Source organism: Melampsora larici-populina, assembly GCF_000204055.1.
Source record: "Melampsora larici-populina 98AG31 unplaced genomic scaffold MELLAscaffold_24, whole genome shotgun sequence".
Classification (NCBI taxonomy): domain Eukaryota; kingdom Fungi; phylum Basidiomycota; class Pucciniomycetes; order Pucciniales; family Melampsoraceae; genus Melampsora; species Melampsora laricis-populina.
In genome coordinates, this window is record NW_006768788.1 from 1087600 (window position 1) to 1112173 (window position 24574).

General features: G+C 43.7%; 6 protein-coding genes across 6 annotated transcripts; 5 read left to right on the forward strand and 1 right to left on the reverse strand.

The window, feature by feature from the left end:
• Nucleotides 1-2190: 2190 nt before the first annotated feature.
• On the forward strand, nt 2191-4189 carry MELLADRAFT_107685 (uncharacterized protein; the record flags this gene model as incomplete). The annotated part of the gene is made up of 2 exons (XM_007411260.1): nt 2191-4032; nt 4157-4189. 2 exons carry the CDS (start codon nt 2191-2193, stop codon nt 4187-4189), a joined length of 1875 nt encoding a protein of 624 aa, XP_007411322.1.
• A 4570-nt stretch (nt 4190-8759) lies between these two features.
• On the reverse strand, nt 8760-11066 carry MELLADRAFT_75027 (uncharacterized protein; the record flags this gene model as incomplete). Its single annotated transcript, XM_007411275.1, has 3 exons — nt 8760-9447; nt 9521-10067; nt 10146-11066. The coding sequence occupies 3 exons, from the start codon at nt 10973-10975 to the stop codon at nt 9229-9231; spliced, it is 1596 nt and encodes a 531-aa protein (XP_007411337.1).
• Nucleotides 11067-12180: 1114 nt separating this feature from the next.
• On the forward strand, nt 12181-12905 carry MELLADRAFT_107687 (uncharacterized protein; the record flags this gene model as incomplete). The annotated part of the gene is made up of 5 exons (XM_007411261.1): nt 12181-12236; nt 12307-12388; nt 12481-12669; nt 12754-12791; nt 12866-12905. 5 exons carry the CDS (start codon nt 12181-12183, stop codon nt 12903-12905), a joined length of 405 nt encoding a protein of 134 aa, XP_007411323.1.
• Nucleotides 12906-14550: 1645 nt separating this feature from the next.
• On the forward strand, nt 14551-16470 carry MELLADRAFT_116847 (uncharacterized protein; the record flags this gene model as incomplete). Its single annotated transcript, XM_007411262.1, has 5 exons — nt 14551-14585; nt 14614-14904; nt 14992-15560; nt 15643-16226; nt 16372-16470. The coding sequence occupies 4 exons, from the start codon at nt 14551-14553 to the stop codon at nt 15942-15944; spliced, it is 1197 nt and encodes a 398-aa protein (XP_007411324.1).
• A 1544-nt stretch (nt 16471-18014) lies between these two features.
• Nucleotides 18015-19178, forward strand: MELLADRAFT_107689 (uncharacterized protein; the record flags this gene model as incomplete). Its single annotated transcript, XM_007411263.1, has 2 exons — nt 18015-18333; nt 18766-19178. 2 exons carry the CDS (start codon nt 18015-18017, stop codon nt 19176-19178), a joined length of 732 nt encoding a protein of 243 aa, XP_007411325.1.
• Nucleotides 19179-23844: 4666 nt separating this feature from the next.
• MELLADRAFT_107690 (uncharacterized protein) lies at nt 23845-24553 on the forward strand (the record flags this gene model as incomplete). The annotated part of the gene is made up of 3 exons (XM_007411264.1): nt 23845-23908; nt 24059-24256; nt 24510-24553. The coding sequence occupies 3 exons, from the start codon at nt 23845-23847 to the stop codon at nt 24551-24553; spliced, it is 306 nt and encodes a 101-aa protein (XP_007411326.1).
• Between the last annotated feature and the right edge of the window lie 21 nt (nt 24554-24574).

Below are 24574 nucleotides of genomic sequence, written 5' to 3' on the forward strand. Positions count from 1 at the left end.
ACGGTTTTTCGCACCCATTTGCCTAGTGTTAAAGGTATACACATAACTCCACCGACATGACCAAACTCTGAATAGAAATCAAAATCAAATCACGTGATAAGGGGATTGTTGAAAGATGAGCTAGCCAAAAGCCAATTCCATTCCCGTCACATTCTTCTCTTTCTGAAAGACAAGTTAAGGAAGGATACCTTTAAAGGCTGACGCTAGCTATGTAGCTGCGATTGTTCTTCTAAAATCGTCTGTCAGCCTTGCCTCCAAGCCGACTAGCCAACATTCCATTCTCTTGATTATCATTAGTCAAGCTTCCATATGGGTCATGAAGAGAACAACAAATGTAGAATTTTATCAATTTTCTTTCCGGTGATCGAATTTGTGCGATTCCATTGTGCAATTTAGGAAGATAGACTAGATCTAGCGAATAGTAGCGCGCTGTAACATGAAATGTCCCTAGGTATGCAAGTACACGACAGCATCTGGGAGTCCCATGGAGCCTAAGGATAAACCGAATCCAGCTACGGGGGTCACGTCGTAAATCTCTGGTCTTTAGTTGAAAAAATGGCAAGGAAAGCCTTGAAGAAATTCATAGATGAATTCAATCCATTGTCAGATGGAGTCACTCTCGAGGATCTGCTGTCCAAGGACGGGCAATATTTTGCCACTCGAGCCATCCTTTAGCAACTTTCTCGTCCAGTTTGATGTCCGGCTAATGGTGATGACTTATGTGTGTAAACTATGTACTACTTGTAGGATATACCGATTCTAGCGTACTTTCCATGCAAGTTTCAAGCTCACATCGAGCTCACATCACAATTCATCAAAAATCTACTGACCAGCATAGACAAGAAGATATATTTAGGTATTCACATGTGTGAATGGGTAGAGGGTCATGGAGAAGAGCTGCTGATGACCTCCAAAATGACGTAAGACGCTGACGTAAAAGGTATTGGATAGAGATGATAACCTGTGGTAAAGACGATGACAAAAAAGGATTTGATGCAATTTATTCCGCGTTTTCCTAATGGCCCACTCTAACAAAAGCTGAAAGTCTATCAGACGTTACGTGCGTTCAACGTCTAGTATACCAAAGGAAGGGATTTGACATCAACCTCTGAGTGACTTTCTTGGTATTTTATTTGTATACTGACTACATAAGGGTGGCCACTATCTTTTCCCATGCATAACAAACGGAGCAATCGATAGTGCTATGATTACGACATTGATGTGGAGTATGTTTATCATCCTCACTTGCAAAAGCTGGTGCGGCCCCAATGATATATACGTTGATCGATGGTCGATGCTGAAAAAAGCTCGAACGGTCAAATCAACGCATCTCAAAGCAAGTCATGACTGGGGTTATAACCTACTTTTAAATCGCAGACGCTTTTACCTTTCGAAAACGACAAGGCGGAAAGCTTCTTCTCTATGACCGAATTATTAGATACCCTGTGATCACAAACGCAGTTGGGGCAACACTCCAAGCCATGGTCACGACAGAATATAAATTGATTCACTATGATATTCTCAGCGGGCATCGCTGTTGAATATTACGCTGATTCTTTGAGGACGAAAGTTCTGAGACAAAAGAGATAGACAATCCCGAATCAGGTTCATCAGAAGAATAAAAATGAGTATGGATATGCGTTCAAGAAGCGTTGAGATAAGAAGGCACACCAAGAGGATATGATATGATAGGTAGGGAGATTTCTCCGACACGCAACTGTGCAAACGCGAAACCTACAAGACTTTGAGGAGTTTTTACGATGTGGGATGTATTTATATTTTGATTTGCTTTTCCAGCATCGGTCCGCTCTGTGATCACGTCCAGCTGCTAAAGCCCCTCCTTTCTGTTATGGCCGGAGGCCATAGGCGGTTAGGTTAGTGAACGGGGCCACGTCTACGACAAAGCCCGGGGCTTAGGTTTGGGGATCTTATACAATTAGTTGTACCACTCCTCGATATCCCGGCTCTTCACCCATTGGAGCCGGAACATCGAGCGAGGAACAGAGTGCTCACTTGAGACTCTGTCACTACAGGTTAGCCTATTCTTCTCTCTATGTTGTAGTGTTTGCAATCCAACCCATTGGAGCCGGAACATCGAGCGAGGAACAGAGTGCTCACTTGAGACTCTGTCACTACAGGTTATGAGCCCGCACTGCCACTGCGTGAGCGAATTCCGATAGTCACAGTTTCATGCGAACAAGAAGGAAAGATTACGGGGAAGCGAAACCAATAGCAAAGCGATCATACAAGAAGAAAGAGAAAGTTAAAGACGAAGTATTACTGAAAAGCGATATTGAATTACCGACATTTATAAAGAAACATCCTGAAGTATTAGAAAATCTAAAACGTCATCCCGGTTTAAGACCGATTACCCCTTCAGTATACCCCCCAACTTCCGATTCATTATATCCCCCTATACCTATCAACAGATTACATTTTATTTTTCGCTTCTCACTTTTATCTCTTCATTCGCCCCCGCAACCTTATTTCCATAATCGCCGACTTAACCCTCTGCCCACACCTCTCTCGCAAGTTCCTTTCTTCGCTCCGAAAGGTCTACTCTTCGAACCTACTCCTCGAGTTACACAATATTCGACTGCTACTCGTTTGGAGATTCGAAGGATTTTCCAACGCAGCAAGACTATTAAATCACAATCGACAATGTCGAATGCCGGACCACCTCCCCCTGCTGCTCCACCGGGCATGCGTCAACCACCCCCTCATCAAACTCATGCTGCCTCTGTCGAAGACTACCGTTCCAACAAATTCCAACTGTCTATGCCTACTTACGTTAAAGGCTCCGTCGATACTCTTAAAGTAGACGGTTCAAATTATGCCGAATGGGAGTTCAAGATTGGTCGTTGCGTGGATCGTGTGACAAAAACGACTGATTATCTTTCAAAAGATGGGATGAAGTCGTCCGATCCCGATGGTGATGCTGTTGTTTACTCGATGATCGAACTCACGGTGCCCTTCGAAATTCAACGTCGCTTGTCTGGCTCAGCTAAAGATGCTTTCCGTACCATCCGAGCTCTGTTTTTCTTTCCCAGTCGTAGTGGTCATATGGCTACTTGGAAAGAAGTGTTGGAGATTAAATATGATGATGTATCGGACATTGGTGACTATTTCCGCAAGATCGACGAGAAGATATCGGATCTTGAACGTTCTGGTTTTGAATGGTCCAAGGACGCAATTACCGGTGTACTATATCAAATTGGACTCGGTAATGCTTTCACCAACGTCAACAACACCTTGAACGCTCGACTCCGTGCTACTCCAACGAACCCGATCACTGCTCGTGAGGTGGAAGAATCAATCCGTGCCGAGAAACAAATTCACAATACCGATAACATTACTCCAGCCTTCAGTCAATTAGATCTCAACGCCAACGCATTCAACGCCTCGCCTACCATGAATAGACGTGGAGCTGGTAATACGGGCTCCCTATATCGTGCCGCGACACCGTCGAGAGGCAGAGGTGTTTTTGTCCACTCACCTCAATTTCAATCTCGCAATCTTAATTCTCCTCTATCTCGTCATCTTACTTCTCCTCCAACTCGAACTTATCAACTCAGTCCGAAATTTGTCCCGCCAGCCCCCGGTGTCGTTTCCAAATTCCATCCCTCACTTTACAATCAGGGTATATGCTACGTGTGCCACAATACTGGACACTGGTCTGACACCTGCCCTACCAAGTTTCCGGCGTCACCCTCACAACCGTCAACAAGTCGATCATCTACGACTGCCTCGACATCGACACCGCCTCGTTCGTTTCGCCTCAATCTGATCGATGCAAACGGCGCGACGTTCACCGTGGACGCCACAGGTGTTGAGGAGGATGAGGGACCACTACCTGATGGGATCTGGGCGTCAGAGGGTACCCTGACCGAGATGTGGGACAATGGGGATGAAGGTGTGAGTGACACCGGCGCTACCCATATGGTAACTGGTAAACTCGAATACCTAACTGATGTCCGCATGTTACCTAGACCGATCCCGGTATCGGTGGCGACAAAGGCACCTAAGGCGTTTGTTACCCACGCGGGGACGATGCACATTAGGAGTGATGATGGCAAGCCTATCCCGATCCACAACACCTTTTATTCGCCACTGGCCAGCAGCACACTGATATCTATTCCTCAACTAGTGAAATCAGGTGGATCATGGGATGCGAAGGATGGCAAGATGAAACTCAAGTTTCCGTGTGGTGGTGTTGTTACTTCTGATCTAAACTTGAATGCTAGGAGGTGGACTGTTCCTGTAATGAAAGCTTCGGCATTTGATTGTCCCAAGTTATCGCCTCCGTCAAGGATCGTGCACCCCACCCCACCTTCCCTATCCTCTCTGACGACCAATGCGACCATGATTGGTGCTCCGCCGGCTGTGAACGAAGCCCTGAAATGGCATTGCCGCTTCGGTCACACCAGTATGCGTAACATCCAAAGGATGATTAAGCATGGTGTAGTGTCTGGACTTCCCGAAAAGATCGACAAGACACCTTTTACTTGCCTGGACTGTCTCAAGAGTAAGAGTTTACGTTCGATAACTCTTACGTCCTCTGGAACGCGTTTACAACCACTGGAATTGATCGTTAGTGATGTTGCCGGACCTTATACGCCTTCAGCAAACGGTGCACGCTACATGATTAATTTCAGGGATGTAGCCACTACCTACACAGAGTCCATATGTGTGGCTAAACGTGATCAAGTTCCCCAGATGTTCTTCGAATTTGTTGAACGTATGGAAAGGCAAACCGGCTTCAAAGTGAAGAAACTACGAAGCGATGGAGCCGGTGAATATACCTCCAAGGCGATGAACACGTGGTGTGCAGCACGTGGGATCATCAACCATCAGACAAACCGTTACGAACATCACCAGAATGGCACAGCTGAAAGGTCCATACGAACAATCTCAGATATGGGCCGCACAATGCTTCATGCAGCGAACTTTGGGGAGGACATGTGGGCGTATGCACACACCGCTGCGTCCCATGTGCACAACCGAATTCCTAACGCCGCCACTGGGCTCAAGACCCCTTTTGAATTGATGTTCGATCGGAAACCACACCTCGATTACTTACGTACATTTGGTGAACCTGCAATTGTCCATATCCCGTGTGAGATAAGACGCAAACTAGATGTACGGGGTAAGAAGATGCTTATGGTTGGTTATCCGAAGGGCAAGAAAGGTTGGACCTTCTGGGATCCTGAAACCAAGGTTACAACGACAGTTGATTCCTCTCTTGCTCGGTTCTTATCTGATGGGCCTCCGCTACCCCAACCAACACCAGCGCCAACATCGACGGAGACCCTGTCGGACGTCGAAAACTCCAAAGGAAGTTTAGCTTATGTTCTAAATGCTTTACGCCTTGGTGAATTCGATGGCGAACATGCAGTAGAGGAGCAGGACGCTCTCGCTCTTATGGTCGAAACTCAGACATCGCCGTATGGGATCATTCCAAAGTCCTATACAGAAGCTATGCGTTTACCTGAAGCTGAGAAGTGGAAGGAAGCATGCTTGGAAGAGTTACGACGCTTTACTGACATGGGCGTATGGGAAGTGAGCGACCCACCTGAAGGTCAACATCTTACTGATCTGAAATGGGTGTTTACCATCAAACGAGACGGGCGCTTCAAAGCACGACTCGTGGCAAAAGGTTACTCACAAGTTGAAGGGGTAGATTTCACCGAAACTTTCGCACCGACGGCGACTTTTGCTGCTCTTCGAGTGGTATTGGTCATTGCAGCCTATTACGGGCTGAAGGTGCGTGGTTTTGATGTGATAGCGGCATATTTGAACAGTCCAATGGACCACGATGTTTGGGTGAAGTCACCGCCTGGTTTTAAACTTGGTCGTGTGATGAAGCTGTTGAAAGCATTGTATGGTACTAAGCAGGGTGCGAGGTGTTGGTGGAAGTTCATGGAAGAAAAGCTACGTGCTTTAGGTTTTCAGCCAAGCCAGTTTGATCCAAGCTTCTACGTGCTGCGTCGCAATGGCAAGATGTGTTTGGTTTGGTTGCATGTGGATGATGGATGTGTTGCGAGTGATTCAGATGAGTTATTGAAGGAGATAGAAAAAGAATTGAGTTCACAGATTGAGATCAAGTGGGAGAAAGACCTGACTCACATTGTTGGCGTGCAAATTGACCGTGTGGCTACTAATCACTTCATCCTTTCACAATCTGATTTGGCTAACAAGATTGTAAGGGATAACCAGGACCTACTCTCGTCATTCTCAGCTACGACCCCGGTGCCACCCAACCTTTCACTAACAACGCCAACAAATGAATTACCGCTAGAAAGCAATCGCTACCTTAGTATAGTGGGAGCAGTTAGCTATTTGGCAGTAGGAACAAGACCTGACTTAGCATTTCCGGTGAACTTCTTAGCTCGATACTCCAAATCGCCTCAGACAGAGCACTGGAATGCGATCAAGCACCTGTTGCGCTACGTTCGAGACACTGCCAACATGGGTCTCGACATCAATCCTACGAAAATTAAGGTTAGGAGAGCGGTGGAAACCTTTGTGGATGCCAATTGGGGTGGAGAGTTTGCAAGGTCGACGTATGGACACGTGACACGATTATACGGGGTACCGATCGCGTGGGTATCTCGAAGACAAGGATGCGTTGCAACATCCACGTGCCATGCTGAATTTATGGCGGTTGGTGCAGCATGTCGGGACACGATTTGGTTACAATCTTTAATTCAAGATATCATTCCAAGAATTGGAACTCCTCTGATCCTAGGTGACAACAAATCATCGATCCACGTATCAAAAGACAACGCAGCTAATAAGCGGACACGACACACTGAACGAGAATTCTATTACATCAATGAACAGCTGTACAAGAAGAAGGTGGATCTTGAATGGATACCGGGAAATGAACAACTGGCTGATACTTTCACAAAGGCCTTGGGACCATTGAAATTCAGAGAGGCTAGAGGATTGTTGGGTGTGTGTGCGAAGAGGAAGTGAGAGATTGTTGTTGTTTTTTTTTATTATTTTATTTTCCTTTTATTTTTTTCTAGTTTTATTTAGCAGTTACTGCTTATTTGTTTGAGATGTTGTGAGCGTTGTTGTTTCTATTTTTTCTTTTCTAGAGATAGGCTTTGTCTTGCCGTGGGGGGGGGTGTTATGGCCGGAGGCCATAGGCGGTTAGGTTAGTGAACGGGGCCACGTCTACGACAAAGCCCGGGGCTTAGGTTTGGGGATCTTATACAATTAGTTGTACCACTCCTCGATATCCCGGCTCTTCACCCATTGGAGCCGGAACATCGAGCGAGGAACAGAGTGCTCACTTGAGACTCTGTCACTACAGGTTAGCCTATTCTTCTCTCTATGTTGTAGTGTTTGCAATCCAACCCATTGGAGCCGGAACATCGAGCGAGGAACAGAGTGCTCACTTGAGACTCTGTCACTACACTTTCAACGCTTGTCAAGGATATATCATCAGACTCACCACATCCTTTCCTTGCAAATGAATGCGACCTAAAATTTTTACCACCCTGCCCCACTTTCACACTGCGCTGATTCAAATGCTTGACAAGAGATAACAAAGTCGAATCAAATAAGATCAAATAGCGCGGGACCATGGTTAATAAAGACAATCAAGGTGCAGTTTGTGCAGAGATCCATATATAGATCATATATTCCCAAGACTATACCTACAGGACCCCGGAAAGCTCCAGGTAAACTATCCGACCTAAAATGTATGGATCGAGGGTCCAAAAAAACGCTGACGTACCGACGAAAAAGGAATTTTTTGGGTCTTTTTCGAGCAAAAACCCGTTTTTTTGAATTCAGACGTACCGACCTGACAGGTATGGATTTGTCTTTGGCCGGAAAAAAAGGCCAAAAACACTCCCTTTTCAACGTACATACCGACGAAAAACGAATGGATTCGCTTCGTGAGGAAATTTTAGCGATTTTTGCTCTTTGAACGTACCGACGAAACCGGAATTGTTTGACCTCAATTTTTGGGTTTTTACCGGGTCACAGGGTATTGAAAAGGTCAATTTGGGTGGTTTTAGGTCGGATAGTTGACCTGGAGCTTTCCGGGGTCCTATACCTACTATACTGGCTGGATCATGAATTGAATCTCGACCTACCTCGACGAATCACGATTGCGTATTGGGCGCTATTGGGCGTATAGCTGATCTCAACTTTGTCGCGGATCCCACGGGGTACACCGGTAAGCCCAAGACCCTCCTGAGTCCTGAATGCTGAGCACCCCCGAGCCTAGGTGGAAGAGTGAAGAGGCACTATGTATAAGCAGAAACCTTTGTTGAATACCATTGTGTAAACTCCGTGCACGTGAGAAATCATCAAGACCTTTGACACACTATCATGTCCTAAAACTTGATATGTTTTTTTACAAAGGAGAACACACCTTACTCATTGATGCGAGCAAAACCAGTTCCCTCAATCTTTCCTACCAACATATAAAGGAATTCAGTCTCCAGCGTGTATGAATATTTACCAACAACTATGTATGTTTGGATACTTCCTTAGTAACCTGCAAGTTTGAGATGATCACCGTGCAGCTAAAGAAATGGCTATCTTGTAACCTGCTCAGGACTAATAGCTAAACAATGCCACTAGTATATTGCACCCAGGTAGTTTGTCCAGACCTGAAGACTCAAGGTTGGTCTGGTGTTGCCTTACTCTGATCAGTTTTGGTATAAAAAGCTATGGATCAGATCCCGATCTTGATGATTACCCAACCAATCAGCTTCAAAGCACAGCTATTCAAGAGTAGGCTAAACCATAGTACCCATTACACTCCTCGAGAAACTTCAAACAACTACTCCTGAGATGCAGGCATTCAGCTCTCTCTTCTTTATGTACAAACCCATTTGTTTATTATATTTCTTTAAAACACATTGAAAAAGATTCAGTTAAATTCGAGAGCAAGGATAATGGAACAACAACAAATTTCTTCAACATCAATTAACCAACCTAATCTTACACATGATATATCTTCTTACCTATCCACCATAAGTCTTAGATAAGAAGCAAAAAAGAGAAATTCAATACACAAACCTTGCGCATATAGAGTACATGATTTTGCCTCTGATCTTTGAAGTTGCTTGACCATATTATCAGTATCAGAGTGCTGAAATCACAGGAAAACAAAAAAGGAGGAACAGCAAGCCTATCCAGCATATAAAGCACACTCTAGAGAATCAGATCCCTGGCTTCTTGGTATCAAAACACAAAAAATGATTATCGTCGTGAAGGCAAACGAGCTTGATCGAGAGTGACACTTGACGAAGAAGGTATCGGTGATCGGACTTGTGGAGTAGATCGAATGGGAATCGGACTTGATGAACTTCCAGCGATATCAGATGCAGAGATAGGCATAGGACCAGGAATCGGTGTATTACTAGGTTTGACCGCTTCTTCATTTTCTTGTTCCATAATTGACATTCGACAAATCGGACACTTAAGAAAGAAGAGAATCTCAAATTGAATTAGATATCAATCCATTCTCAATAATGTAAATTGTTGAACATACCAATCTTTTTGATTTTAAAAGCCAACAATCAATTCCCATACAATTATTGGTAATCTCAGCTTGATGAAAACAATGACCACAAGGTAAGATCCTTACAAGATCCCCGATTTCAAAATCAGATAAACATAATGCACATTCTCTTTGAGCAAAATATACTTTAGGAATCGGTAATGAACGATTGGTTTTCAAGTGTGGTCGAGATGGATCAAGGAGAGGGGTATGTTCTGAATCGGTTGAAGATCTATGTCTTTGAAGTATTGGCCAACTAGAAATCATTTTACAAGTATGTGTGATCCATCCAAGTCCGAGCACGGAGTTCTTGGGTCTGGAAACTGATTCTTCTGGACAGTCGCTTAGTTCAGAGCCAGCTGGGATTCCTTTTTCCATATCTTTGGCCCAGATGACACATGGTAATCGGTCAACAAATGCTTGCGGTGCCCTATCAGCTCTTCTTTTGCGGAATAAATTGATTCGATGAAGGACGAGTGTGACAGCGGTCAAAATGGATGGTAAAAATAGTAGGATGATTAAAAGGTCGAAGAAAGGCCTAAAGGAGAGTTAACACCAAGGTCAGGAGACGCACAATAAGTTTCTCTTCCTCATCGATAGTAGCATTGTTACTCACCAAGTCCATAACTGATCTTTGCTCATGATCACTTCCAAAGCTTGAGGAAGATGAGCATCGACTGATTGACCATGAATTAGATTTGAAGAAACAGGTGATTGAAGAGAATTAAGTTCAAGCCAATCTTCACGTAAACTCATATAACTATCACGAGCCACAAAGACGCTAGGTATCTCTAGATCACTAGTATCACCAGGCGCATACATCGTCACCAAACCTGTTCCAAAACCAAACTTATCACTTCCTAATGGATTTGAATAAAATATCGGTCCAGATTCTGTCTTGAATAAAGTAGGAGATTGATCCCAATCACCCACAATGACCGCTGATGCACCTAGGTATTGAGCGTATCTGATCTTATCGACGAATGTACATGTACCACGTTCTACTAAAGCTATCCAATCCTTAGGAGGCTCTAAGACGGTTGAATGTGAACCTGATGAGATTTGTGAATGGTCGATGGTGAGATCCAAATGGTGAGATGAGAATGAAAGCAAGTCAGTTGGAGGACATCCACGACGAGCTTCGATTAAGTGATGATTCTGAAGTTGAAGATTTGAATCATTTGTCTTATTAGGATGAGTGATAGATTCGATAGGTAAAAGTTGCATAAGTCGACCATCCGGATTATCAAAATGAGGACCGAATCCAGCGGGACAAGATGCATGAATTCGGGAAGTATGTTGAACGTAGATAGTCGAAGTACTTGTAGTAGAAGGAGCATTGGCTAAAATCGTAGTAGAAGGTGATGAGATCACTTGAATGAAACTTAAGGATTGAAGTTGATTAACAAGAAATGACCAAAGTGAATTGAACTGATCCACTATCATCTTGCTCAGGAATTAAAGATGTGAGTATATAAGTTGTAGTTGGAGAATGTGTAGAACGTTGAGACTCGAGAGGGCAATGATTGATCAAGCAAAGTTGATAAAGAATTTTGTTAATCTGTATACAATACAAGAAAGTCAATTAAACATAATTATCAAATCCTTTGTACAAAAACTTCCCTTTTAGACCAGACCCCTTTGAATCAACCTTCACCATCATGAAGTCATGACTCATCACTCAACTTCTGCTCCTACAGGCTACCGCTACAGCACATGAGATTGAGAAAAAATCCGAGATGAAACCTTACAAGGGGCTGAGCTCACTGACTTCCCTGAAGGGTCAATGCTCAAGTCCAAATATTTACCTTTTGTAGTATCCAAAATTATCACATCTTTCACTTTGCCAGGTGCCAAGTGTGTTCTTCACTAAGCCTCCTAAAGAATTGTACATACATAGCTTGTATTTTTGTAAACATTACTTGAACTGGTTTTGTTTTATTTAGTATCAGGATTCAGCAGGCTGCCAGGTAAGACTATCAAAGAATCTGATGCATAGAGTTCTTCAAAGGCCAAGTGCTTATAGCTCTATACATATGTATAGAAAAAAATCACACCTTGAAGCTGCCCATGGTGAATGACAGACTAATATGCTATAGAAGTGGTACACCTCATGTATGGATTTTGGGGTCTATTTTGCAGCCAATGGAAAGCTGGCCTGATTGAGGATTAAGAAAACATCCATCATGAGATTACTGGTGTAATCAAATTATCCTCATACAAATCATATTTGTATGGATAAGGGGAGGGAGACAACCATCAAAGAACTTTAAACAGAGAAATGATCATAATAACTAGTGAGGGTGTAGATCAGGGTACATCATGAAATAACATTTAATCACTGTTCTTTTTCATATTTCCCAAGTTTATCATAAAATCATTGAAGGATATGTCCACCTGTCAAAGTTATTTTTTTCAAAGACTTTGGCCATTCATTTGGTCTCAGTAAAACACCAACTTGGATGTGGTGGTGATGAGATGATTCAGGGAGAAATTGAATCTGGGTCGTCTTAGACCGGTGTCAGGGCCATCGGTGCGGGGCCGGACCAAAGCCTTACAGTACTCCCTCTGTCATTTGGATTCCGGTGACTTCCCTAATTTGATCGATAAAGCCGTACAAGAAGAACCACGACACATCTTAAACCAACGACATGCCACTACATATCAGTCCCACCATCCCTTCTCGACTGGCACGTCGCACACTATCGTAAGTCATTTCGATTTCGTGTACCATTTATCCAATTTGCTCACTACCTCTTTTTCTGGCAACACTTTAGCTCACCTAACTTGGCTGTTGCTCAAGCTCGGTCCAGGAGTCTCTACCGTGATTGGTATCGAGCTGCTCCAGAAATCTGTCAGGTGAGCCTTCATGGCAGTATTAGTTTGATTCGTACGATCACCTTCCTAATTCGATTGGATGGATCAACTCATCAAACATTTCAATTTATTAGCTTTATGCACTTGATGTACCTTATCCAGCCTTGAGAGCCAAGATTCGACAAATTTTTAATAAACATTCACATGTTCGAGATGTACAAACGATTGATGTTTTAGTATCAAAATCTCATATGGAATATCAAGAATTTGTAAATGTTTGGAAAATGCCAAGTCAAGTGATGAGATATTTTGAATCAGAACAAGTGCGCTTTTCCTTTTTTTTTTGTCAATCTTTTGAAATTTAAACTTCATGATTATTGATATTTTCTTTTTGATTCGAAAAATAGTCACCTCCATTACCCAATACGTTTTTGGAGAAATTCTTGTCAGTCGATTTAGTCATTGATTCAAATCTGATCCTTGCTAATCAAATCACTTCAAATTCATTATTTCATATAGGGCCGGCAAAGACGAGTTGATGGTCAAGCCGGCCGCATAGAGTCAAGTTCATTACTCTTTTGTTCTATCCTTAGTTTCCAACCTGACGAAGGCGACTGATATGACGGGGATATTTTACATGTAAATTGTTGATTGAAATAAATAAAACATAAACAAAACAGCAAAGCATATTGTGAAAGTGACGCATTTCAAAAGGTGTAGTGATTATTGGGAAAAGTACTGACTCGACTGAATAATGTAAACAGTTTGAGGTTTTGAATCAAGGCAGTAGAGGTGGAGGTGAACTTATGATCGAATTCATACGCCTCTTGTAGGAAATGGGGTATTGCAGGCCAGAAGCTTAGAAAGGTGATTGAATGGGCTCTGTGTGGTATCACATGAAGGGTTCTTAGATAAATACTATCTTGAAGTGCACACTGTGAAAATCACTACTGCTCAAATGTTTTCCCTCGCGGATTGCTTGTAGGATTCTTAGTCCACAATGCAGTACGAGCAATCATAACAACAGAGGTACAAACAGTCAAGTACCTGAGCCTGCCCACTATCCGGATGGCCGGTCCCAAAATAAAATCATTATTATCACTGATCCACATTTTCTGATCATACCTGCTCTACATCTTGAGATGAGTATTGCTTTCTATTTCATCATCTTGAGACCAATGGCCAAGGGATTTGAAACACATACAAACATCTTGGTGTGCTCCCCTTTCTAAATGTTATGTATTTTCCATTGTTTTATTTACATAATATGAGAATGGAAAGTGTTTTGAATTGCTTGTTAGCCATTAATATGAATGAAATGATTGATTGAGCGATACACTCTCCAAAAAGTATTTCGTGATTGTTGGAACAAATTCCCCGTAGATTTGACCGAGCCTTGGTTGGTAAATCTGGGTAAAGAAGGTTGTCTTGCGGTATATATGTTAGATTTGTTTGATGTTTTGAATACTACATAATAGCATAGCAATTCATAGCTAGTATTTATCTTGTACCCAAAGTCAGATATATGCAAGTAACTCATTAAACTGATTTGATCTGCTTCAGGCGGAGCAAAACACATCCCATTGATTCAATATCAAGGTGTTTGTCACACATTTCTTCAAAATTTACGCTTTACCAATCTTGAGGCGCATTGGGCGATGTGATACATATTTCTAACACCTCGCATGATAATAAAGGGCACACAGCTCCATTCATCAAAACTTGCTAGAATGGTTGATTGCGGGGATGTGATCAATGATCATGTGTGTAAACACAGCCTCAACACAGCGGAAGCAACACCGGGACTCGGCGGAAGGCGGACTTTGACAGATTCATGAACGATGTGAGAAAGAGACACCGAAAGAGATCACATATTCAAAAGGTGTTCTTTACGAGGGATTGCAACGACTACCGTTATCCGTTCGAGCGTCGCACCTCTGGCCGTTCTTTTCCCTCACGAGCTTTACAAACTTTCACCTATTTTCGAACGTCCCTCAAGTCTGATTTGCCCTGGCACTTTCAACGCAAGCTTAAAAACTCCGAGTAACGCTTCCGCATCTGTCCACATCGTACATTCGAACTTCTTTGCTTATACTTCAAAGAATGTTACTTGACTCGTTGCTGAAGACATTCTGGCAGCCAGAAGAAGTGATATCATGTCGACCACCCTCTTTATATGGCATCGTAGTTCGATTAATCCCACTATGGATCCAATGTTCTCTGTTACACCCGCATTTTTGTAAATCTTCAATATTACGCTGGATCAGGTTATTACTCACTCCCTTGAGCGTGTGCATCTTGATCACAATACCTATCGATTACTGTTTTTTACCTTGGACGAAGAGCGGAATGTTGAATTTACTATTGGCTGTTTGGGGCTTCCATCTTGCTACGAAATCTTCCGAGTGGGGTATCACCAACGGATACTGGGCTGGAAAATATTGGAATAAACCTACTTCAGACTCCTCACCAATGCCTACACCATCAGCACCAGGCGCGTCTACGGAAGCGAACGGTTGGGTTGAAATCGCTTCATGGACCACACGACAATTTGTTTCGTGAGTTTTTCGAAATCGTTGGCTTTACTTCTTGCTATATTGCATATTTGTTAACTTTTTCGTCACGGTCATTTCCTAAATCCAAAGCTACCGAGGTTACCAGTATGGTTGGGGAATAAAACCTCAGCACAAGGTTCCAACCGTGCTTGACTTGATTCAAAGGTTGATTGTTGACAACTGCGTGCGAGCCATTTCAATCGCATTTATAATGACGGCACGAGATAAAGGCTCTCCCAATCAAGTATTGGCTACTATTGGCTTACCAGATTTTCCTTTGCGATCATTACTGGCTGAAGGTTTATCAACACTGTCTTTTGGATTTCTCTTGATATGCGGTGTAGATGCCCTATCATGCCGGTACGGCTTGATCTGCCACCTAGTTCATTGGATTGGAGGCTTTGTGCAAATACCTAAATTGATCTTGGCCTTGTGCGATCCGAACCGTTTTCAACACGCCTTCAACTCTCCTCACACGTCCACTTCCCTGAGCTGGTTCTGGGGAAAGGCATGGCATCAATTCTTTAGAAGAGACTTCTTGATGTGCGGTGGTTTCCCTGCAAGCGCTTTAGCCAAAAAGCTTGGTGGTGGATTGAAGGTTCAAAGGATCTGCGGACTTTTTGGCAGCTTCTTTATTAGCGGTGTAATGCATGAATTTGGTAAGGAGAATTGATTATCTCAGAATCCACTCCGATGATATACTGACTCTACCCATTTCATCTTTGAAATGATTTTTATCAGTTGCACATGCCATTGCACGCAAGGCACATCCTTTCCCTCACGTCTACTTTAAGGAGTTCCCGGCTGCATTTGTATATTTCCTTGTGCAACCAATAGGGATTGTCTTGGAACCATACATAATCCCCCACATACCTCGCAAACTCGGAGGAGGATGGCTTTGGGTTCTGATATTCACTCTTTTGACTGCCACACCTTTTTCGAAACAATATGCCTACAACTTCAGGCTGGTTGACGATGGGTACAAACCTTTGGACGAATGGAATGTTGCAACTGTCTTACTGGGAAGTTTACAAAAGCGTTGAAGATGTGTGAAAAAACTTACATGCGGTCAATTTAGGTTCATTATGAGTTATGGACATACAAGCTTGAAGGTCTTCAAAGTTGTAGTATTTTATTTTCGAACAGTAGATTAAAAATCATATTCAAAATAGAATTTCATATACATCCTTTTTCTTTTGGAGCTCACCATTTATAGTCCGGAAAAACACACCCAAAGCCCGCTTTTTTGGCTTAACCAAAGCAGTCAAACATTTTTCGGGCCATAGCCCCATTTTTCTCTTCAATTCTTGATTTACACTTGTTTGGTTAGTATTTAATCAATTTTTCTCTTGGTTAGTTCTTGATGCTCATTTGTTCATTTCTTTTATTTGCTTACACTTCTCGTTCTATGGATTTCTTGACTTTTTGATATCTTCACACTCATTTTGGTATGGCACTGCTCGCCATCAGATCATTCATCTTTGTTTTCTTTGATTCACCCTCTTGAAATTCATTATACTATAGTTTTGCACTTGAAATATCACAATGACAATTGATAAGGAGGCCATCAATCACAAGAAATCTCAACAAAACAATGTGATTGATTATGTAAGTTGAAGTGTTGGAAAATAGTCAGTATAAGTGAAAAAAAAGGATCACATGTGTTTTTTGTTTGGAAAAACATCCATCAAAAACAAACAGAGTATTTGACAGATGTACTCAACATAGCAACAGTGCTGTGCAAGTCAGCCCAGCCCGCTGTTGGCAAAATGGGCTGCAGCCTGGTGCCAATTTTGAAACTGGCCTTCAGTTATTTTTTCTGGACTACAAGTAGTGAGCTCCTTTGTATTCTGTATTCATGAAGTTCTATTGGATTTTACATTGGTGAGATAGCCAGGACATGGTTAAAGGCTGACAGATCCTTAGGAGGTGATACAATCAAAGACCTGCAGTCAAGATCAAGGTGTCTTTTAGGGTATCTTACTGAGGAAGGCTGAGGCAATATGAATAGTATGTAGCTCAGACCACAGGAATTAAACCCATGACAATATCTGTGGCAATACAGTCAGCATTGATGTTCATCACTTGTGAAATAATATATGTACAGTCAAATCCCATTGTCAGTGTTTGACAGTTGCCATGGAATAGTTCTGTGCATCACATTTCACACTTGCCTGTATGTTGGATATCACCACCCCATGTCCTGTCCATTCAAGCATCACCACCCAAGTGGTAGTGATGTGACAATTGCAACACTTCCCTTCCCAAGTCATCAATGAGTATGAATGGTATTTCAGTTATGAGTCCACCTTAAACCACAGCTTCCAACCTATAAGCTATTTTGCTTCTTTCTTGTCTGTGGTGATAAATAATCTACATTTTTTGTTAGCTACTGCAGCAAAAACAATCTGACCAGACCTCTCAACTTGTCACACTGCAAATATAATGCATTTTTCCAAGGTGAGAAAGATTACATTTATTTTACAAAATGACTAGCCAGATTGAGCAGCGGGCGCCACACTGAAATATTTATGAATGTATGTTGTAATAACAGCCAACTGTGTATGTACGTAACATGATGTCTCACTTGGCATACTGTGAGATTGCCTCACCAACAATCAGAAAAGGCATGACATGTTATTGGCTATAAGACACTGATGCTGAATGTAGTTATCAATCATGGCAGTTGACTTGAAAAAGCTGCTGCTCTGGATTCTTGGGGGAAGAGAAAAAGGGTCCCATGTGAATACAGATCTACAATAGTTTGTTGAGGATGAATCTAATGGTGTAGTGTGAATGGTGTTCACACTATTGGAGGCGGTAAAAATTGCCTGAAAATCATTGCTGGTCTTAACCAAGGCACGACTTAAGGGGAAAGTTCCATGAGCAAAGATCTGAGGTAGTGAGTAAACTGTACAGCCTGTACGAGAGTACAGCTCGCACCTTCCAAGATTCCAAATCTAGGGAAAAAAAAATTTGCTGTACACAACCTTCACACCTCTGCTCAAAAGCTTGCGAATAACATCAAGACATTCATAGTTTCTATACCCCGTTCCCCTATAAACTTCTTTTTTGTAAACTCATACGACACTCAGGAACTATCTTGCACAGTCATGTCATCTTTCAACAAAGAAATAGAGGCAGCAAAAAAGAAAATTACAGCAGCGGGTACAAAGATACGAATCACCAGGAAAGGCCAGAAGGGACATGATACTGCAAATATAGAAACTAGAAGCCAGTCCAAGGCAGGAGAAGCAGGAACAAGCAAGGAACAACAACAAACCCAAGAGACAAATTCAGGACAACAAGAAGAGGAACCCGAGACGGTTGAGAATCAGAAACAGCAAGCAAGCGAGGAACCAGTAGCGAGTACAAGCAAAAAAGAGGAAGGACAAGTACTCAACGAACCAGAGAACGAGACTCAAGAAAACGGTAAGCATTCAAATTTTTTAGAGGAAGCAAGTCAAGAGAAATCCAAAAGACGACCCACTAGGATTCGCCAAAAATCAACAACCCGCCACCCATAAAATCTTTCATTTCTCTTTATCCAACAAACACCGTTTCTACTTTTCAATCCTGTCATACCAAGGGGAGAAACAAATGTATTAGCCCAAAATGAAGAGGACGCGGGAATATCCGCAGGGAAAGCCAAAGCAACTTGCTTAAGAAAAGGAACCAGTGCTCCAGTCACAAAATACTGAGGCTCGGCACAGGCTATACCGTGACCAAAAAAGAACCCAAGTGGAAATGCACACCGAGGCAAAATATATCCAAAAGAATCACCTGAATAGAAAGAGACCAAGGGCAATATGCTAAAGTCCGCAAAACTAAAGACAACTGGTGTTTCTTTTCTCGTTCTGACAGAAAACCTAGACCACGAAAGCCGGAAGGCGAAGTGGATGGAAAGAACCAAACACAAATACTACTGGGGTGACTCAGATCGAGCAGACGAGATGCTCAGAGCATTTAATGCAGTGTACGGAGGCGAGCATCCTACGCAACAAGACCGAGACAACGTAACAGACAACGTCAGAAACGTTGCCGGCAACAAACGTGCTAGATCTCCAGCGGATCCACCAAATACACAACGCGTAAGCCAACGCCCACGCACAGAGTCCCTGGTACCAGGCGGCGAGAGCGAGAGCGAGGAGGAACATACCTTGGTCACAAAGAAGACGCCTATGGACTCTAAAAAACCAGCAGCCAAAGCGAAAAAAACCTGCAGAGCCCAAAGACCTTCAGACAGACGAAGAACCCAACAACGAAGAAGGGGATGATGGTGAGCATAAACCAACCTGTAGAGTGGTTGGAAAGTCAGCAAGCAGACAACCACAGCTGACCAAGTGACTCCAACAAACAGAAACGGAAGAAGGGATCACCTACATGATAGGCAAGCCTATTGAAGGAACCATTTTGTTACCGTTAACACCTTACTTTGAGAACAGAATCACCGCCAAGTCGGAAAAAAGAAAACAAAATCCTTGAAGGAACTGCAAGAAGACAATTCAACGGCCACGTATTCAGGTTTGACACCACCGGAAGAGCTTCTGATGACGTATGGCGCGTGGACAGACACGATAGATTTGTTCATCAAGTACCTAGAGACAGAGTATAACAGACCAACAGCCGCCAAGATGTTCATGCGCCACAAAGAAAACGTAGGGAGAATAAGAAGATCAACCAAGTGCTGGATGGTGGCCTTAAGGTACTGCATGAAAGTGCGCCTCGTAGTGATGGTCGTGAAGAAGAAAAACAGTAAACGGGTCATGATAGACGCCAGCCATTTTCACGAAGATATCTTGAGAGAAGCGAAGGAAGAAGCCAATAAAAACGGTGAAAGGAAATATGCTGAGAACCCCTACGTAGCCGGTGGCAGGAAAGAGCAGATCGACCCTACAACCGGGCTAACGAAATTGGTGGCAAAAAGGAGTTTTGCGTTCAAAAACGGTAGCGGATCAAACCAAAGTAAGCATGTTGACATCAGGCAGAAAGACCAACGAGCTGAAAAGACGGTTTTGCCCACAGGAAGTTCCTTCCCCCCCCAAACCAGCCAATACGCAAGCAACGCGCAAACGGCGCCGAACAGGAGCTGGGGTAAACTGGAAAGCGTAGGTTATCAAGGCAGAAATTTTGTAGAGAATTACAGTGCCATCAAAAGAGCAAACGGATCCTGGAACTCGAACCAAAAGATAGACGCAAACCAAGTGTTCGGAACAGAGGGAGCTGGAAAAGGGAAGAGTTACCTCAAGGGAAGGGGAGGGGGAAACGTCAGCTCTGGGAGCGGTAACGCAGGCACCCCAGCAGAAGCAGAGAAACAGTAAGTCTCCAAGCAGACCTAGCTTTAGTCGAGGAGTGAATTGTTGCCAGTTTCCATGTTCTTGCTGTGTGAAGTAATGAATCCAAAATTTTCACCACGAACACCCTTTTCTGCCAATAGACCCGTGACCGCAGACGACCCTGAGAAAATAGTGAGACAAGCCCTGTTCGTGAAGAGCCCAAGAGCTAACCCTCCAGAAGGGAAGGGCAACGTTGAGGTGAAACAAAATCTAGACGTGAAGTCTGCCCACCCCGTCCTGAACCAAGTCCCAAATCACCTACAAGCAAGCCTGGTAAACAAATACAGGGGTCCAATCCCAAAGCTAGCGGCGACACTCCCGGAGGGAGGATACCACATGAACAGAGTGTGGCCAAAGAAGGTCGAGTGCGAGATGGACCTGGAGGCATGGGAAAAAACGCTGAAAGCACTAAACTTGATGGAGAAGCACGGCTATGTACTACAAGGCTTCAGATACGGCTTCACGCAAGGAATCCCTCAACATACAGTTGGGGACAAGAAATTCTACGCTCCAGATAATCACGCAACACACGCTAAGGAGAAAGACAAGATAAGAGAGAAAATATCAAAAGAGTTGAAGTCTGGCAGGATGCAAGGCCCTTTCACGGAGGATGAAGTGCTGTCGGCCCTAGGTTTCTTCCAAACCAGCCCAATGGGTATGGTGACAAACAACAACGGATCTACACGAGTAATAAATGACCTGTCCCACCCGAAGCACGTAAGAGGAATATTGTCAGTAAACTCGTACGTCAACAAGGAAGATTTCAAAACCAGTTGGGACAATTTTAGGACCGTCACGGCTTTCTTTAGCAAGGAAAACGGGGTACTAGAGCTGGGGATTTTTGACTGGGAAAAAGCCTACCGGAAAATTCCAACCAGCCCCAACCAGTGGTGATACTTAATGCTGAAAACGTCAGAGGGTCGTTTCATCCTGGACACGAGGGTGTCATTTGGCGGCGTGGCAGGGTGCGGAAGTTTTGGGGGCCCAGCAGACGCGTGGAGGGCTATTATGAAGAAGAAATTTAATTTTGTAGAGGTGTTTAGGTGGGTCGATGACAATTTGTTCATCAGGAGGGCAGGTGAAATTGACCCAACATTGATGAAAGAAGTGGTAGACGCAAGCGCAGTGTTGGGAGTGAAAACCAACGAGGGGAAGTATTCCAAATTCCAAACCAAGCAGAAGTACATTGGTTTCATCTGGAACGGTTGAGACAAGTCACTTCGTCTACCGGAGCGGAAAAGACAAGAGAGACTTGAGCAGATCAGAGAGGCGATAGCAAACGAAGGCCCACATACTCACAAGGCAATACAGAAGCTGACCGGTAGACTAGACCATGTAACCTACATGCTCCCGCAAATGAAATGCTACAACATAGGACTCTACGGAATGCTAGCAGGATGGAAAAACGAGTTAGCCATACGGGGAATACCAAACCATGTTAGATAAGACTTACAAGAGTGGGAGGAAGTACTAACAAACTTCAAGAACCACAGATTGCTCCCCAAGAAAGGAGTCGAAAACATCGGGTGGATTGGTGATGCATCCACGAGCTTTGGGATAGGGGTGATCGTGGGAAAGCGGTGGACACAGCTGAAACTCAAAGACAGTTGGAACAAAGTGGATGAGAGGGGTGTGAAACGCGGAATAGCGTGGCTAGAGACTGTCGCCGTAAGAATGGGCCTCAAAATGATACAAAACACAATTGAAACAAGGGGGAGAAGGTTTTTGGTCCTAACGGACAACACCGGGACCGAAGCGGCTATACGTAATCAGAAGTCTAGAGATTGATCAGTGAACGACGAATGGAAATTAATTCAAAAAGAATTAGCTTACCTTGATTGTGAAATAGAAGAAAGATACGTAAGGACGGGTGACAACAACGCTGACGTCCTGTCAAGAGGTGACAGAGGAACAAAGAAACAGAAACACCACAAAAAACCGGAAATCCCGACCCATCTTACAAAATATGTCGAGTACGAATCAGAAGAAGCCTACGAGAAAAGGACGCGCAACCTTTGAAAGAGTTACAAGGAATGAAGACGGCGAAGGTGAAGAGAGTTGGAGAAAGCCGGTGTCGGAGCACCTGGTGAAAGGCGCGTGGACAGACAACACAATGAAAAGCTATGGAAGTGCAGTACAAAAATTCAAAGCCTATGTAGAAAGCACAGGACAGGTATTCAACGCGGAAGAACCAATAGAGGGAAAGGATGTGTACGGATTAGTGGTTTGGGCAGGACCGTCTGAAGTAGAGAAGTTGTCATGCCCGAATAGGGAGATCAAGGCGAAAACGGTGGAGAAGTATCTGGCGGGTTTGAAAGCATGGCAAGTAGCAAAACATTTGAAACAACTGGAGCTGGATAAACAAACAGTAGATTGGCTACTGAAGTCGACAGCAAGAAGCGAGGAAAAAAGAAAGCTGTTGGGAGAGAAGAGAGAACAAAAAGAGAAGAAGCCGATTCGAGTCCAGAAATTATTCGAAATGATAGCGGAGCTGAATAACAAATCTAAGGCACACGACCTCGCGATAACGATAGCCCTCTGCGCCTTTTGGGGAATGGCACGACTCGGCGAGCTGGTAAGAGAAACGACTCTAGAAGGCGCTATCAGACTAGAAGACCTGTCCTTCAAAGAGACGAAAAAGGGCGGCATCGCTATCCTAAGGGTATGGAAGGCCAAGACAGCGAAGCCAGGCAAACCACAATTCATAAGGTACGCAAAAGAACAAATTGTGAAACGATTGTAGGACCCATGCTAACTGGAAGTCGGAGAAAAGAATGACTTAACAGAACTCGGTACTGGACCCAGTGGGGGCACTGAGGAGATGGGTGAACAAAGAACACAAGGAAAACGATGGGAAAGCCCTGCTTTTCTCATACAACGTAGAAGGCGAACGGCAGACGATATCGAGAATGAAGTTCACCAAAATGATGGAAAACGTGTGGGGTAAACACAGCGTACAAACGGGAGAGTGGTCGGGTCACTCTTTCCGAGTGGGTGGAGCATCTCTGAGGTTCAACCTAGGATGGGAAAAAGAGAAAATCATGGAAGTTGGTAGGTGGAAATCAAAAGCAGTGGATGTCTACCTTAAAAGCTTTGGGGAAAAAGAAAAGGAAGATACAAAAGATTTCCTATGGCTCATCGACCGGAGGAACAGATAAGAGTACAGCCGAGATATACAGAATCCCGTATTAATTCCAGAGAGTTAAAATGGTGTACACCCAAAGTTTTGAACCAATAAAGTGAAATACAGAGCTAACCCTCCAAAAATGAGCACAAACAAGTCAGACTCGCATAGAGTTTGACGGGACGCTCAACGAGTTGAGACTTGACGCGAGCCTCACTGTATGGGGTGTTGATTGCCTGAGCCACCAAACTCTAATTGCCACGCCCGCATAAATTGGCGAGCCACAAACGGGGCCCGCTCAGTCGTCCGGTAAGGTTTAACCGTGATGAAACAGAGCGCGCACCCGGGACCGGGCTCCCCCAAACATCTCCTCCCTCAGCCTACGAATACATAGGCCTAGGAAGGAGAATATCACGTGAGGTATATAAACTAGAAAAAATCTCACATCTAACGAGATTTGTAGAATGGATATTTCTGGTCAAGATGCAAATTGGCATCAGCGACTCAAGTGCACCATTGGACATGAAAGATATTCTAATGGTACTTGGTCAGTGCAATATGTGATCTGTTCCCTGCTAATGTGTGATCGGCTTGATGATTTCAGATTCGAGTGATTTCAATCACCTGCTGAGCTTTTTCAGTTTGTGATAAAAGTTTGTGTTTGCAAAGACTACCAAAATGGTTCGGCCGTGGCAAGATATGACAGAGTCCCGTGACAACGCCGAAGACAAAGCTCAGCAAAACTCCCATCAGGGACTTTCGCTCAGAGTCATCATGCACTCCTTCACGCGGGCCGAAGCAATTGAAAGCTTGAAGCGCTCGTCAGCCTGTGCTTTGTCTAATTTGTCAGCACCAGCCACACGAACGAATCGGGGGTTTGGTACAGGAACATCATGTACGTGGTGATTTTGACTCGAATAACGGTTGCATTCGATATCAATCTGTGATGATTTGAAGGTCAACTTGTTGCTGGAGACGCGTAAAAGTCACGAGCCGAAATTGTGGACGTTATTTCCGGTCAAGATGGAAATTTTCATCAGTGACTCAAGTGCACTGGTGGATGTGAAAGAAATCCAAGGCTCACTTGATCAGTGTGATACGTGATCTTTTGTGAAACACTGTTGATGTGATTGCTTGGATGATTTCAGATTCAAGTGATTTCAGTCGAATTGCGAACTTTTTCAGTTCGTGATGATATTTTGTGATTGAAGAG